An 18,027-nucleotide genomic window follows, 5' to 3' on the forward strand; every position below is an offset into this window, starting at 1 on the left:
CCCGCATGACTGCAGGAAAAACACTATATTCCTCAAAGCCCTCAAAGTCCTCGTCTTCCGACGCGCTTTGGAATAGTTAGCAAGCTCTGGCGGCAGCGACGCTGGGACTTCCTCTGCTTCCTCTTCGGAATCGCTGCTGCTGCTGCAGCTGTCGTCATCGAGGTCAGCGGCTGAGGATGCTAGCTGGCCTGCCTTGAGGAACCCCGCAATTACGGTGGCCTGTGACACCACGCACCAGGCTTCGCGAACCCACTTCACGACTTCGCAAAACGAAGCATGCCATCGTCTTCAATATCTTTCTTTACGAACGCCTGGAACGTTTCAAGCTTGTCCTTGAATCCTGCTAGCAGATTCTGGCACATGCTTGTGCGGGCCCTCATCACCAGCGCTTTGCGGCACATAAATCTGGAGCACAAGGACGGCCCGCCAACAAAATTAACGGCGCCCATCTCCTTAGCTAGCACCTGCGTTTGAGACGCAGCTGCCCTGTCGGCATCGCCCTACCTTGGGCGTGCTGCTCCAGTATCCATGAGTGCAGACGTCCCTCAAGCACTGGCCATTGTGATTTCTTGCCGCGGTCAGCTTTCTTGTCGCTCTTCATGGCCTGAAGTTTGGGAGTTGACTGTCACCATGATCGAATCATCTTTTCGGTGACGTCGAAATGACGGCCCGCTGCCCGGTTCCCATACTCCTCTGCATACTTCACAGCAGTAAGCTTAAACTTTACCGTGTAATTTTTCCGCGTAGCCGGCATACTGCAGGTGAAGATAACAGAGGCGCGGGCCAACGGAACGAATAAGGTTGCAAATGGCGACTAGCCCAACTCGCTGGTGGCGGCCGAAACCGAGCTGAACTTCGATTGGATTAGATTTGCGTACCTGTCGCCATCTTACGCCGATTTCACTGAGTACAGTCTCCGAAACTCACGCAGTTTCCGTGAGCTGAAACTCGCACGGCGACATTATGTACTTTTGTTTTCGTTGTGGAACTGTAGTATCGGCACGTTGAGTCTTCGTTCTTATAATTAGATGCATCATTCGCATCGGATTGCTCTAGTCCTTTGAAAAAAAAAGGCTAACCAGTATCAACAAGAGTTTCTCCCAAAATAACTACAAAAAAGTACGTATAAGACGCACCTCCGAAATTTTTGGAAAAAAACCGCGTCTTATACACCGGAAAATACGGTAATTGTGCGAGTTGGTGTGCTTCCATCATGAATGAATAACAGCGCGACAAAAATGAGGACGAGAAGAGGAACGACAGACTAGAGCACTGATTCGCAACCAAAATTGTATTCCAAAAAGAAGCGGAATGAACAGCATCTGCAAAAAAATCACAGCATATCCACGGAGTGAATGATGATGAGTGGGCGAAGCTGCGGAGGTTCATCGGTAAACCGTGAATCTTCCGTGAATTCTGCCCAGTACATCATCACCGACGTGAGATCGGGCGCGTTTATACTAAAGGTTCGATGAGTTATGACGACTTGCAGCTCACTTTAATTTTACATGTACGCTGTGAATTTTCATTGTTTAGAAAACCATTGCTTTAGAAAACACCTTGCGTCTTTCGTTAAGCAGCTGGCGTCTTTTTCGTTTTGCTTTAGAAACATCTGGCGTTCTTTCGTTTTGTTTTTACAAACATCTGGCGTCTTTCGTTGGTTTCTTTCATCAATCAACGGCGTTTTGAACAAAATTTTTATTGTTTAATCACGCACAGGAGAAATCTCACCAGGCACTACCTTGGAGGTAAACAATGGCTGCTAATGGGAATGAGAGACAGAAGAAGTCGGCTTTTAGCTAACACTTACACTTCTACAGAGACAGAAGAATTCGGCTTTTAGTTAACGCGCACGCTGCGAATTTTTTATTGTTCAACAACGCACAGGAGAAATCTCCCACCGGCACCACCTTGGAGGTCAAAGGGTAAGACTTGTTACTCACTACTACGAGCACGGCGAGGGACGAACGGGTGCCGCCTTAAGGAGCTTCGCCCCTAAAAACTGAGAAAACAAACAACCATCACGCATGGACAAGGTGACCAAAGAAACAGCCTATGTGGCTGATGAGACATGGACGTGACGCAAGCTATGATATGGTATGATACTTCTGCATCTGATAGCGCCAACGGAGGCTGACTGATACACTTGTCACCTTCCAGTGACATGTAAAACGCCTCCATGGTTTCGCATGTGCGCTGGTCTCTGTGGCAATGCAATATTTCCGTTCCATCAAAAATTGGTTTAGAAGCACGTTTTCGACAATGAGTGGCCAAATGGGATCCTGTGCCACTTTTAACATTTCGTGCATGCTCCTGGATTCTGATATTTACGCACCGACTAGGTTGCCAATGTAAAACTTATTGCAAGAACCTGAAACTTTGTATACTGCATTAGTTCGACAATCTACCAACTTATTCCTGTGTTTTACTGTGCAGCTATGCCGTTTGTCATATTTTCCTTCGTTTAGCTTCCTATGCACGGCTGGACATACCTGCCGCAACTTGTGGCCAACGCTGAATACAACATCAACTTGGTACCTACTGCCCACTTTTTTAATTCCGCGCGACATCCTATGCACATAAGGAATCACTGCTACATTGTTTCGAGTGGTAGCGTGATTATATTCTGCTGTTTCTTTTGGAGTAGCTTTTACTATCTTTGCCACTTTTTCGCATGCCTCGTGATGACCCATGCAGGGTATCCTGCTTCTTTAAGTCTTCACACTTGCTTTGTAAAGCTTTGTTGCATTTTATGGTGACAAGATTAAAACAATGACAACTGAATGCACGAAACACGAATGCCACTTTTTACCCCTTTTGAGTGATCAGATGAAAATGCAAGCAAAAGCTTATCTGTAAGCTCTAGGGGAATACTCCCAACAACGTGATCTCCTGCAGAAAAGAATCATCTTAAATCTAGAAATTGAAACTCTTTTACGTGTGAATTGCCTGCTGAATAAAAGTTGCAATTTCTAGATTTAAGATGATTCTTTTCTGCAGGAGATCACGTTGTTGGGAGTATTCCCCTAGAGCTTACAGATAAGCTTTTGCTTGCATTTTCATCTGATCACTCAAAAGGGGTAAAAAGTGGCATTCGTGTTTCGTGCATTCAGTTGTCATTGTTTTAATCTTGTCACCATAAAATGCAACAAAGCTTTACAAAGCAAGTGTGAAGACTTAAAGAAGCAGGATACCCTGCATGGGTCATCACGAGGCATGCGAAAAAGTGGCAAAGATAGTAAAAGCTACTCCAAAAGAAACAGCAGAATATAATCACGCTACCACTCGAAACAATGTAGCAGTGATTCCTTATGTGCATAGGATGTCGCGCGGAATTAAAAAAGTGGGCAGTAGGTACCAAGTTGATGTTGTATTCAGCGTTGGCCACAAGTTGCGGCAGGTATGTCCAGCCGTGCATAGGAAGCTAAACGAAGGAAAATATGACAAACGGCATAGCTGCACAGTAAAACACAGGAATAAGTTGGTAGATTGTCGAACTAATGCAGTATACAAAGTTTCAGGTTCTTGCAATAAGTTTTACATTGGCAACCTAGTCGGTGCGTAAATATCAGAATCCAGGAGCATGCACGAAATGTTAAAAGTGGCACAGGGTCCCATTTGGCCACTCATTGTCGAAAACGTGCTTCTAAACCAATTTTTGATGGAACGGAAATATTGCATTGCCACAGAGACCAGCGCACATGCGAAATCATGGAGGTGTTTTACATGTCACTGGAAGGTGACAAGTGTATCAGTCAGCCTTCAGTGGCGCTATCAGATGCAGAAGTATCATACTATATAATAGCTTCCATCATGTCCATATCTCATCAGCCACATAGGCTGTTTCTTTTGTCACCTTGTGCATGCGCGATGGTTGTCTGTTTTCTTAGCTTTTTGCAGATGCTGTTCATTCCGCTTCTTTATGGAATAAAATTTTGGTTGCGAATTAGCGCTCTAGTCTGTCATTCCTCTTCTGCTCCTCATTTTTGTTGCCCTATTATTCATTCAAGATGGCAAATGACACACGGTGTTGATTTTGATTGGCTTGTTAAGATACGTGAATTTTTTTTTCGCGTACAAGTTTGGACAAATTCGAAAATGCATCATAGTATATTGGGCCTTGTGCATTTGTTTTTAGTCTCTAATGTAAACACTAGACTGATGCTACCAACTGCATTTAAAATGTTTTTTAGATTAGTTTCATGCTGACACCAAGTACGTCTGCAGAGCCAAATAAGCTGACTTTAGATCGAATAAGCCACTTCGCTATATCACAAAGCTTTATTGTATTCAACCGAAAAATTGGGATCTCTTATGTAAGTACCTGGACACACCCATATGTGTGTTTGTTTTCTTTATGGCGAATTGACTGCTAAGTTTCTTTTTTTTGAGCTTCTTTGCAGTGTTATGTTATGCTGGAAGCCCATTGCCCGCATTCATAATTGGAAACAGATTTAAACGAATTTTTGTAATTATAGCTCCACGAAGAATTCACCGCTCTAACCGGCATTGAAATAGAAAAGAAGTTGTTGCCCTTCATCAACAACTACGGGCATAAGTGCATTGACTTGCTGAAATGTCGCCCCTCCACAAAGAAGTGTGCCAAGAAACTTGAAGCAGAGCTCAATGGACGGGAAGAAAATGGCCGCAAATGTAAGCGTGTAAAGCATGATCAGTCATTCTAGGCTTTCCTTGTATTACTGCTGTGATTTTGATATAACAATCCTTTTCCAGATCGATTTGCAGTCGGTGTAATCGAACTCCTGCCGCTGCTTGTGAAAGAAAAACCAAAGTTTCTGAGCGGCCCTGTAAGCAACCTTATGTTTCATTTAGCAAAGTGGTATAGTGAAGTGAAGCTTTCGGCTAGTTGTTTTTGCATATTGAAAAGGAAACGGCAAAATTCTTTCACCACACGGGGACAATTGTAAAGGAAATGATGCAGACTAGCATCAAATTTTGACAGAAAATTTATTGCACACAAAAAGTGTATATGTTAAGGAAAATTCATCAATGGAAACTCATGGTGACATGATCGTGACATGATCTCCTGGCTTGACCACATACGTTCCTCTAGAAATGAGTTTCCTTTGCATTTGTTTGTCGTGGAGATAATTGCCATTTCTAGAAGAGCGTGTGTAGTCATGTCACGCTTTAGTTTTTCCATTAATGGATTTTTCCCTTCACCTATGTACCCTTCGTGCGTAGTAAAATTTCACTCAAAAGTCGGTGCTTGTCCGTGTTGTTTCATTGTTCTCATGTTAAAAAAAAATTGCTGTTTCGTTTCCAATATATTTTAGCACTGTGCTTCTGGTAATGGCTATTACTAATGTTTAACCCTTACAGGACATCTATCCCACCCTGCATTTTGACGCCACAAGTATTCTCGAGGCCGAATATGTGACAGTGAGCTTCGAGGCCTTCAGTATGGATGTTGTAGACGTGATAGCCGGCATGAGTGCCATCATGGAACTTTACTGGATGCTGGACGTCAAATGCGCAGACAGCAACAAGAACACACTAGCTCTGCTCGAGCACTTTTCTGACCTCCCAAGTATACCGAAGGCACCGATGCTTCTACGAATGATTTCATCTATTAAAGGCTGGCCATTCTGATGAGTGATGATGATCTAACAAAATTTTAATGTTTTACTTATATAATAGTTTGTCTTTATTGCTTCTCGGATGATGAAACCTGTTTTCATCATATGTGCGGAAAACGTTTGGCCGGCAACATGTATGACAGTGCCTGTTGTCGGGCCACAACTGACCGATAGTCTGATTGCTGGTCAATCATCTCACTATCTGGGGTTTCCTACACTGCAGTGTGCTACTAACCGCAATTAGTGAGAGGGTAGCGTGTAGTGTGTTACTGAAGTTTCTAAATTGGCAATATTGTTAATAACTGCAGTTACTAAGGTGTTAGACTACTTACTAACTGTGGTTACTAGAGGTAGTAAGAAGGGTATGACCTGTTACTAACAGCAGTTACTAAGAGGGTCGTAGCTGTTCCTAACATGCTGCTTGCTTCAGTTACTAAGAGGGTCGTAGCTGTTACTAACATGCTGGTTGCTTCAGTTACTAAGAAGGTAGCATCTGTTACCAAGAGGGTCAGAGCTGTTACTAACATGCTGCTTGCTGCAGTTACTAAGAGAGTAGCATCTGTTACTAACATGCTGGTTGCTTCAGTTCTTAAAGGTAGCATCTGTTACTAACACGCTGCTTGCTTCAGTTACTAAGAGGGTAGCACCGGTTACTAAGAGGTTAGCATCTGTTACTAAGAGGGTAGCATCTGTTACTAACATTCTTGCTTAGTAGCAGTTACTAACCACCTTGTTACTAGCTCCAGTTACTAAGAGGGTTGTAACATATGTGACAAGCAGTTAGTAACTGAAGGTTAGTAGTCCTACAACCTTTTTTTAAGAGTGCAGTAGACTTGACATATTGCTAAATATATGCCGACAAGTGAAAGCCATACTTACTTTCATTAGCGCCCTGACCAAACGTGGCTCCACCTGGAGAGCGGCCGCAGACGATGCGTCACTCAGGTTCATCGTGGCTGATTATTTCAACTGTGCGCCAAACTCCGCCAAATTGCCAGCCTGTGCAGCGTCATTTTTTGGGACACCTGTAACGACTGCCGAAAACGTAGAGTAAACCTCGGCCTGCACTCACGCGGAGAACCTGCACGACAAACCAGCCTGTGTTAGTCCTTCCAAAACATGAAAAAGTAAATAAATTCATGCAAGTAAAGTTGCTTTCTTCAAAAACCCTTGGCAAGGAGCGATATCTCTTTTTCATGCTTGAAATGTTTTGATTTGCTCCCATGCACTACCATCCCGAGCGTTCTGCTAAGCTTTTCCTCGATTTCTCTCAGCCATTAAAAAATGGATTGGAGAAAGGCAGAAAGAGCACGCCAGAAGTACAGGAAAAGCATTTCTCAACTTGCCTGTAACACAGAGCTGATTTATTGCGAATTTACGTGCATGCCCTCTGTATGCAGGTAGGCTTACTTTCTTAATCTTACAGGTTAAAGAAAGGCTGCAAGTTCTCGTAAACACATTTTATATATAGCAACTCGGGTGGGCATATTCGAAATTTTATAATAACTAAAGGCATAGCATTATATTCGATTCGGTTTTCGAATCGAACTGTCCATACTATTCATTCTAAAAAGACAGGGCGTGCAAACACGGACACAAGAAAGAACTCAGGACACCACAAACGCCGACTAACAACTGAAGAGACGCACAACGGCTGAAAAGAAAGAAGGCACGAAAACTTATCTGCGCATGCCCATGCAACAGGCGAACCTATCAATCCGGCACGCGTGGCGGTCTACGTGGAAGATAACTGTTAAGGCATTTGATTTCATCTTTATGCAAGTTAATCGACGGTTGGCTCACGCATGCGCTACAACTAATCTCGATATGCCATGCTTCAATCATCAGGCGTGTTTCTTCATTTCTATGACGGTACAACACTGCGCACTCATCGAATTTTGGCGTGCACTTACAATCTCGACAATGTAATGATAGATTAGAAGGTGAGCCTCCTGTTAGCGATCTCTTATGTTCCAACAATCTCTGGTTAATGCATCGGCCCGTTTGTCCTACGTAGAAGCGGCCGCAGTTGAAAGGGACCTTATACAGCACACTCGTACGGCAATCAATGAATTTGTTGGTGTGTTTTACGAAACAAATATCGGTCCGCTTCTTGTCTCTTACTCGCTCATTCTTCCTCTGCACAGCGGCACAAATCTTACCTAGCTTATTGGCAGCCGTGAAAACAACATTAACGCCGTATCTACTTCCTACTTTCTTTAGCCTGTGAGATACGCGATGAATGTACGGTATACCTACGACACGTTTCTTCCTATCGCTTTCTGCAACAATGCTCGGACTTAACACAATAGACTTCTTCAAACGTTCAGCGACTGTGGCCACTGCATCACGAGGATACCCTACATCTAAAAGACGTGTAACCTGTGCGTTAAAGCTATCACTCATTTTGTGCTCACACGACTTGGTGAGGGCTGATTTAAGGCAAGACATGGCGATGCTGTTTTTTACAACCTTCGAGTGCTTCGACGAAACATTTAACAGCGGTTTCGAAGATCTAGGAGAATACTGCCAGCACACGTGGTTCTTCTGGAACGTTAAGGAAATGTCTAGAAATTGTATTCCATTATTTTGAGGCACCTCTTTAGTAAAGCTCAGCCCACCTCCATTTAATTCAAATTTTTCGCTCACGGAAGTTACCACCTTTGTAATGTCCTCACCACTACAGAAGATCAAGTAATCGTCCACATAACGAAAAACCTTAATAACCGAATTACCTAAGGTGCCTTGCAAAAGATTGTCAATCTTGATAAGGTATAAATCACTAAGAACCGGAGCAACCTTAGAACCAATACATATCCCTGATTTCTGCACATAAACGCCTTCCTTCCAACCTACAAGCGTCGACTTTAAATACATGGAAAGGATTTCTAGAAATGCCCCGGTAGAAACACCACATTTATCGGTGAAAACCGTCTGGTGCCCTTGTTCGTTAATACATTCATTAACACATTCATTGCGTATCTCACAGGCTAAAGAAAGTAGGAAGTAGATACGGTGTTAATGTTGTTTTCACGGCTGCCAATAAGCTAGGTAAGATTTGTGCCGCTGTGCAGAGGAAGAATGAGCGAGTGAAAGACAAGAAGCGGACCGATATTTGTTTCGTAAAACACACCATCAAATTCACTGATTGCCGTACGAGTGTGGTGTATAAGGTCCCTTTCAGCTGCGGCCGCTTCTACGCAGGACAAACGGGCCGATGCATTAACCAGAGATTGTTGGAACATAAGAGATCGCTAACAGGAGGCTCACCTTCTAATCTATTTTTACATTGTCGAGATTGTAAGTGCACGCCAAAATTCGACGAGTGCGCAGTGTTGTACCCTCATAGAAATGAAGAAACGCGCCTGATGATTGAAGCATGGCATATCGAGATTAGTTGTAGCGCATGCGTGAGCCAACCGTCGATTAACTTGCATGAAGATGAAATCAAATGCCTTAACAGTTATCTTCCACGTAGACCGCCACGCGTGCCGGATTGATAGATAGGTTCGCCGGTTGCATGGACATGCGCAGAGAAGTTTTCGTGCCTTCTTTCTTTTCAGCCGTTGTGCGTCTCTTCAGTTGTTAGTCGGCGTTTTGTGGTGTCCTGACTTCTTTCTTGTGTCCGTGTTTGCACGCCCTGTCTTTTTAGAATGAATACTTACTAACTAGCTCAGCTCTCTGTTATTCTAATGTTCATACTACATATATCGAATAATTTGGCTTTGGAGCACCGACTGGAAAATCCAACGGAAAGAGACCTTGAAAAACCGAGGGGTAATGTTTCTTGTTTTAATCATTCAACTGTCAAGACGCATGCAGCTCAAGGTTTTCATTTTGGACTATCGACGCTGTTGATCAAAGAATCAGGTGTTTTTATTTATTGCTCCACGGTCGTCAAAGAGACGTTGTTATCCATCTACTATCATCGTCATGGCATTTACTATGATGCTGACTAATGAAAATTGTTTAATTTTAACGTATCAGTCATAGTTAAAAGGCTGCTAGCCAACTACAACATCGAAAACTGTAGTTAATTCTTTATTTCAACCTGTTATCAAAGATCTCGAATGCTCTGTTTGCTACTGGATATGATCTTACATGAATGCAGCGCCTCCTCTATTTCTCTGTGCCTGGGCGAAGGAGCGGAGCGTAATGGGAACCGACCGTCGGCGTTAGTGCGGCTTTTAGCCGCCGGGCGCCGCCACCGCAGTAGACCAGCCGTCGCGTCGTCGCTCGCGGAAAAGAATGCCGTGGCTGCATGGGAAGCTGCTATATGGTTCAGTTTTCGGCTGTATTCGCGTTGTTTAAAGTATAATGAAAACTTGTAAACTGGAATCATGAAGCACTTGTCGTTCTGAGCAACCAGCCCATTTCGAAGGCATGTGTCTTCCGCGGCTATTTGGTCGAGATGCTCGCGCGTCATCTGCTAGTCCGATTCCAGAGAGCGCATACCAGTGATGCGCGGACAATTATTTTGTCACCGTTACGTTCGCTTGACTGAGAGGCGGTTATTGACTGTCTGAAAGTCGATTTTTGAAAGCAGCACTTGCCAAGAGCTAATACTGAAAGCTTGAGCGCTTAAAGTTCCCCGATGCGTGCTACCTTTTAGCACACTATGCGCAAGCCATGAGTTCATGCGCTAAACAGCATGAAATGTCACTAAGCTGCTTCCAGTGACAATGTACACAATGATTGTCGGTTGTTTCGCCGGTAGCGCATGTAGTGTCCAGGGACTCCGATTCGTCAGCTTCGGGACCTAATGTCAGCACTACATCACATGGCGGCGATCGCGAGGCAGCGTTGCTGCTGGTACTACATGCATTCGTTGACTGTTCGGACGCAACACGGTCACGTTTAGGGATACTTGCAATGCTTGGTTCAGTTGTTACCTTAGGCTGCAAATGTAAAGGGTAGTCTGCAAACCGTGACGCCACTGCATCCTTCGAAAGCCGCCGCTTCTTATATTCTATGAAATCTTTGCGTCGTAAACGGCGGCTGCATATTGTAGTGTAGTTTGAAGATGTATTAGGAGACCAATTATCCCGCCTAATTACTAGCAAGCCACCTCTACCGGACACCAGCGGCAGCTGGAATTTCATCGAACGACAGCCGAACAGTGTATTTAGGCGAAAGCCTTAATTGCCTCATCAAACGCGAAAATTGACCGTGGCTGGCGTCAGCACGAGTGATGCAAATATAATTACGTGATGACGTCATCATATGACGCCACAGATCATAAAATTTTGTGGCATCATCGTGATGTCACCTAACCTGACGTCGTCATATTACATCTTCGCTTGGTCAAAATGGGCCGATCACGGAGGCAGTGCATGCTTCCGCTGATGTGCAGAAAGCTTGCACTGCCTCCGATCCTTGAGGCTGTAAGAAAACCACGTTAGGCGCAGAAATATCTCGGAGGCGGGCAGGGAATACATTGACTAGAAGAAAAAGAAGAAGATGGCTTTCGCCTTTCAGTCGTCTTAGATGAATGCATAAGGGACCCTGTGAGATTTAAAGGGAAAAAAAAGACAATCGTGATTTCTTTCAGTTCCATTTGCCGAGTGGAACACAACAGTATGGCATACTAAGGCATTGGGCGGTTGCGATAGACTGAAATAGAAAATAAAACGCGAATACTATCACATTCGAGTGCAAGTATCGAACCGGCAGCATGGCCTGACAGTCTGCCAGCGGAATACGTACAGCGGTGAAGGAAAGACACGCGAACATGCGGCATCTGCATTCTTTGCTGCTTCGCATCTATTTTCAAGTGGTTATAGCCTGGGTGATTGATAAGAACACGACTTCATCCATGACACAATAAAAGACCGTCTAGCATCTTTTTATTGCCACCACGGTTAGAGCGTGATGAAAACAGCGCGCCGCTATGTTCGCGTTTCTTTCCATCCCCATGTACCTGTGAAAGCCTGCAAGAAGCACGGATGCATACACGAATTCGTGAGCTTCGTGATACGCGCGGCCGTTCAGCGCCAGCTTCCCGTGGATGGATGAATGCTATGAGCGTGACAAGTGGCGTCACGCTCGTAGCATCACGCTATGGGCGTGATGCTATGGTGACAAGTGTGCCACCAGGCTCGACAAAAAAAAAAAAACACCTTTACTCTTCTTTTTCTTAGTGTTGACCTAGTGTCTTTACTTCAATTAAAACTATCTTACTCCGGAAAAAAAATAAACTTGAGTTTTCAGCTCAATTCTCTGCCCTTTACTGCAGAATGTCCTTATTTTTTTTCCAATAATTACTTTTGACCTTTCTCTCTAATTTTCTGCCGCCAACACTCTAACCGTCTCTTACTTATTTCAATCGTGGGTGTGTTCAGCTTTCCATTGTTGTCCCTAAAACCCAAGGCTTCATGTAGGCTCGTGCCCAAACGTACACCCGGGTGGATATCTGCACATTCAATCAGAACATGCTCCGCCGTTTCATTATCTTCCCCGCAGCACGTCCATTGTTCTTCTTCTTTACTGAATCTCGCTTTATAACTACGTGTTCTAAGGCAACCCGATCTCGCTTCAAACAGTAAAGCGCTTCCCCTTGAATTATCGTAAAATGCCTCCCTCCTTATTAGATGTGAGTTCAATCCGGTGGTGGTGTGCGGCGTGACCACCCTTACTGCGCATGCGCAAACCCTCTCCACTTCCCCTCTCCCTTTCCCCCTCTCCCCTCCCCCTCTCCACATCACTCTCCCCTTCTCCCTTCCCTTTCCATTTCCCCTCCCCCTCTCCTTTCCCCTCTCGCTTCCCCTCTCCCCTTTCCCCCTCACCACTCCACCTCTAGAACGCGGGCTCTACATGCCGAAACACTGCTTCGCATCGCCTCATGGTCCCCTTTAGCGGGAGATGGTGTGATTTTTCATTTTTGCCCTTTCGGTAGTTACTCAAAGCCGGTTTTTCTTTTTTTCCATAGCTGCCGTCCAGTAAATCCTCTCCGCCTCTTTGACTTTTCTCTGACGTAGTCTCTGACGTGGATGGATGGATGGATGCTCTGAGCGTCCCCTTTATAACGGGGCGGTGACATGTCTGCCACCAGGCTTGAAGGAAGAAAAAAAAACTTCCTTGTTTCAATTGGCTTAATACCTTACCTACACTGATTAAATATATGTTATTATACCAAAAAAAATATAAATTCACGGTCCATCTCTCCGCCTCTTAACGCAGAATGACCTTATTTTTCCCCATTATTTATTACAGCATTGGTCTGCCACCAATACTCCAACCGTCTCTTACTTATTTCTATCGCGGACGTGTTCAGCTTTCCATTGTTGTCCCTCAAACCCAAGGCTCCATGTACACTCGTGCCAAACGTATACCTGGGTGAATATCGCCACATTCAATCAGTACATGTTCCATCGTTTCCTTAGTTCCCCCGCAGCATGTACATTGTTCTTCTTCGTTACTGAATCTCACTTTATAACAACGCGTTCTAATAAGCCCGACCTTGCTTCAAACAGTAAAGCGCTTCCCCTTGAATTATAATAAAACCTTTCCCTCCTTATTTCGTTTTTCCCTTTCGGTAGTTACTCAAGAGCCGGCTTCTTTTCCATCGATGCCATCCAATAACTCCTCTCCGCCTCTCTGACCTTCCGCTTAATGCTCCTTGTTGCCATATCGCCCTGCACTGCTAGCCGTATATTTACTGGTGAGCCTCCTACTTCTTTTTCTCCCCGGCGTGTCAACGCTTTTTCTATACAAATACCTGAAAACCTTCTCTGCCCATCTACTCTTCTTCATTTTCCTCAGCCTCTCTTCGAATCTCATTTTGCTCTGAGCTACCCTCACTTCAAAGCCTGTCCATCCCATATCACCCTTTAAAGCCTCATTTGTCGTCGTCCCGTGAGAGCCCAACGCGAGGCGGCCCACCCTCCTTTGATTTACATCCATCCCTGATTGTACCTCTGACTTCATGCACACCACTGAGTTCCCAAATGTAAGCCCCGGGACCATCACACCCTTCCACAGCCCTCGAAGCACCTCGTACCTATTGTATCCCCATAAAGCTCTGTGCTTCATAATTGCAGCATTCCTCTTTCCCTTTGCTACCGATGCTTTCTCTTGTACCTCCATATATCTATCCCCCTCATTTACCCATACTCCGAAGTACTTGTACTCGCTTACCCTCGGTATTTTTTGGCCCTGTATGAAGACCGCATGGTCTTCGTGATCATTGAATACCATCAATCCACATTTTGTTGCACTAAATCCAAGTCCTAGACCTCACATTCCCTTCCACATATATCTGCCAGTCGGCAGCATATCATCTTGACTGTTCGCAAAATAGACAGTATCATCAGCATAAAATAGACCTGGAAGCTTCTGCTCAACCATCGTGCCGACCTGTTTGTGCCACAAATTAAATCTAATTTTGCTACCTTCTAGCGCTTTTTCCATCCTCACCATGTACAGCATGAATAACAGCGGCGACAAAGGACATCCCTGTCTCAGCCCCTTGCTAATTTCAACGCTGTCCTTGCTACTTATTCCTTCCCATTCTATACAAACTGTATTTTCTCGGTATATTTCCCTCAAAAGCTGTATACAGTCGTCCCCTATGCCCACTTCTTTCAATATATCCCACAAAATTTCCTGATTAACGTTGTCATACCCCCCGGTGATATCTAGATAAGCTACGTATAAGGGCCTGTTTTCTATTTTCGATATTTCTATGCACTGGGTAAGAACAAACAGATTATCGTCTAACCGCCTGTCGATTCGAAATCCATTCTGAAGTTCTCCCAAAATATCATTTTGTTCTACCCACGCTTCTATTTTTAATTTTACTGCCTGCATCGCCAACCTGTATAGCACCGATGTAATGGTTAGCGGTCTATACGAGCGAATGTTATCCTTTTCTCCCCTGCCTTTATAGATTAAGTTCATTCTACTTTTTCGCCAACTGTCTGGTATTTCCCTTTCCTGTAAGCACTTTTCTACGGCTTTCAGCAGTGCTTCTTTAGTGTCATGTCCGAGTTCGTTAATGAGGCTGACGGGAACCTCATCTAAGCCCGGAGTAGTGCGCTTAGGAATTTTTCCTTCGGCCTTCTTCCAATTCAAATTCTCTAGTACTACATCTTCGTCAGTTGCACCCTTTGCGTACTTTTACTCACCGCGGGAATCCCCTGGATGACTTTTTAAACGAATCGGCTGTTATCTTTCGGATGTAACCTAGCGCTTCATGCCCTTCCAATTGATTTCCTCCTTCATCTACCAAACGTTGTTGCATTGTGACAGACTTTCTACCTAGCGCTTTTAGGTGGCTCCAAAATATCCTAGGCGCGGCCTTCTTCTTTTCGCGAACCTCTGTCATCCAGCGTTCACTTTCACCTTTAATTTTTGCCTCGACTAATTTCTGCACAATGAATTTTTGCTCTAAATATATTTCCCATATTTGGTTGACTTCGTCCTGTGGCCGCTTGTCCTTTTTTGCCTGTCTGTGCTCCCGTGATGCCTCACGTCGCTTCTCGATCGCCTCCCGGATTTCTTTGTTCCACCAACTTTTTGGCTTTCTCTTTCCTTTCCAACAAATAGTTTTCTTCTCATTTTCCATTTCTTTCGTGATTACATGTAGCAGCTCACTATACTTCCAGTCTTTGCCTGGTAGTTCACCTTTTTCCTCGACTCTTGCGGCGATGTTTGTTATTTGTTTGTCATTTAGATACAAGCTGCCAAATATTGATTCTATGTTCTTATTTTCAGTTTTATATCCCATTTGTAATATTATGCGTTTATGATCACTACCCAAGCTGTTAATGCCTTCCTCGTCTATTCTCATCTCTCTAAGTTTGTCATATATTCCTTCTGTCATGAGACAATAATCAATCAAACTTCTTTCTTTTACTCACAGCCTCCATCTTATTCTTGACAAAGGTTCTTTCGCTGACTGTGTCTTTTTCGACTTTGCCAAGGCTTTCGACAAAGTATGTCACCAACTTCTTCTCTTTAAACTTAGTAAGCTTAGTCTTGACCCCAACCTGTTTAGATGGCTTGAGAATTTCCTCTTGAATCGGTCACAGTACGTTGCATCAAACGGTCATACATCTTCATTTAACCATGTTGACTCAGGTGTGCCTCAGGGATCAGTTTTAGGCCCTCTTCTTTTCCTCATCTACATTAATGACTTACCAAACGCTGTTTCCTCTAACATTTATCTTTTCGCAGATGACTGCGCTATCCTCCGCGAAATCTCGGATAACAATGATAACAGGTCTGTACAAGATGATATTAACGCTATCTCTAAGTGGTGTGATGAATGGTTAATGCAACTTAACGTGACTAAATGTAAAACAATGCGTGTAACTCGTAACAATATTCCTCCGCCAAACTATTATCTTAATAACATTCCCCTAGAAGCCGTAACATTCTACAAGTACCTTGGCGTCTACATAACCTCGACACTTTCCTGGTCCTTACACATTGAAAAGCTAATTAGTAATACTAACCGCATGTTAGGATATATCCGGCGAAATTTCTCTTTTGCTCCTTCTTCATTAAAATTAATCTGATATAAAACACTCATTAGGAGTAAAATGGACTACGCATCATCCATCTGGGACACCCATATTCAATCGCTTGAACTAATCCAAAATAATGCCGCGCGTTTCATTTATAGCAATTACTGCCGAACATCAAGCGTAACTTCCATGAAAAACTCCTTACTTCTTCCTCCCCTCTCATCCCGACGTAAGTGTTTTCGCCTTGCTTTATTCCATAACTTATATTTCTACAATTCCTACCTGCGTGATAACCTTATATCATCCCCTTCTTACATTTCCTCTCGCATTGATCATGTCCATAAGGTTGGGATAATGCACTGCCATACCAGGACCTGTCACGAATCATTTATTCCTAGGACGTCTCAAGAATGGAACCACCTTCCCGGCACAATTGTTTCTATCAAGGACCACTCAAAGTTTCGCTCGGCCATTTCGGACATCATCACACCCGGACTTAACTGACCAATTATTCTTTGTCTTATCTAGCCACTTTTCGTGCTTTTTTTGTTTTACTTTTGTATATATTGTTAACCACTCCCCTTTGTAATACTTCAGGTCTTGAGGGTAAATAAAATGAAAAATGAAAAATGCTCGATTGCCTGTTTCCGACTTCCCACGTCATCTGCCCCTCACACTTAGGCCCCACGTTGACTATCTCAAGACTATGTTGCTCGCAGAGATCTAGCAATAACTTGCCATTGGTGTCTGAATATCCAGTAAGGTCAACTTGTTGGCTAGTTGGTAAAGCATGATGAAACGGGAAACAGCGCGGTAAACGACGACAAAGAAGGAACACACACACCACACCACACGAAGCGCTGACTTACAACTGAAGTTTATTCGGGCGAAAAGTATATAAATACACTTTTAGGCGCACCACGTCACAAACAAAATGACATAAACAAAGCATGAAAAAACACAGAGACACAAAAAACAGAAACCTTGGTCATCGCCACATGGTGCATCGTGACTGGAAGGCCTAAGCGGTTCAGTTGATACGGTTAGCCGATAAATACGAAATTTCTTTGTCAGATAGTAAAACAGATGGACTACTAACACACTTTTCTTTTAACAATGAAATGTGATGCGCTTCGATAATCTCTCTTGTCAATTGATTTTGGTTCCTAGCTAACACGTCACAATTCTCAAACTTAGGGCGACAACCACATTGCTTACAATGAATACCCAAATGGCCACTAACGGAACTGCTCACGTTATTGTTATGCTCACGAAGTCTATCATTTAAACACCGGCCAGTCTGGCCGATGTAGTGACGTGGTGCGCCTAAAAGTATATTTATATACTTTTCGCCCGAATAAACTTCAGTTGTAAGTCAGCGCTTCGTGTGGTGTGGTGTGTGTGTTCCTTCTTTGTCGTCGTTTACCGCGCTGTTTCCCGTTTCATCTGAATATCCGTCAAGGTCATGAATGTGAGCGTTCATGTCCCCTAGAAGGATTATTTCGGCATCATGACCAAATTCTTTAATATCGGTGCTTATGCATTTCACTATCTCCAGATTCTTTTCTCTGCAGTTATTCCCCGTCCACAAGTAAGCTACACCTAGCCACGTTTTCTTTCCACCTACTGTGCCCGAAACCCAGAGGTGCTCTGAACACGTCTGTTTCACTCTATCCCATTTTGTTCTGCTATGAATTAGCATTCCAACACCCCCACCTCTCCTTTCTGATGTGATCTTATTACATCCTTCCCAAATATAATTGTCAGTATGTGGTGGCTCTTCCAAGTCTCTAATGTGTCTTTCTGTAACCGCATAAACACCAATCTGTTTCTTGTTTAACTGTTCCTCAATCTCTAACCATTTTGCCTTTTTTCTGCCACCCTGCATGTTAATGTAACTAAATGCAACACGTGCCTTCTCCCTTCTTTTACCTTTTCTCTGGTTTTTCGCTATACTG

The 18,027-nt window shown here is 43.8% G+C and overlaps 1 protein-coding gene across 1 annotated transcript in view; it reads left to right on the plus strand.

Annotated features, from left to right (window-relative positions):
• LOC119395182 (uncharacterized) overlaps nt 1-18,027 on the plus strand; it is a 33,577-nt gene that overhangs the window by 10,427 nt on the left and 5,123 nt on the right. The window contains exons 4-6 of the mRNA XM_037662462.2: nt 4,479-4,653; nt 4,735-4,808; nt 5,344-5,551. Coding sequence (XP_037518390.1) covers nt 4,479-4,653; nt 4,735-4,808; nt 5,344-5,551 — 457 coding nt within the window. The remainder of the gene's footprint in view (nt 1-4,478; nt 4,654-4,734; nt 4,809-5,343; nt 5,552-18,027) is intronic.

The sequence above is a fragment of the Rhipicephalus sanguineus genome, chromosome 5, assembly GCF_013339695.2.
Source record: "Rhipicephalus sanguineus isolate Rsan-2018 chromosome 5, BIME_Rsan_1.4, whole genome shotgun sequence".
Lineage (NCBI taxonomy): Eukaryota > Metazoa > Arthropoda > Arachnida > Ixodida > Ixodidae > Rhipicephalus > Rhipicephalus sanguineus.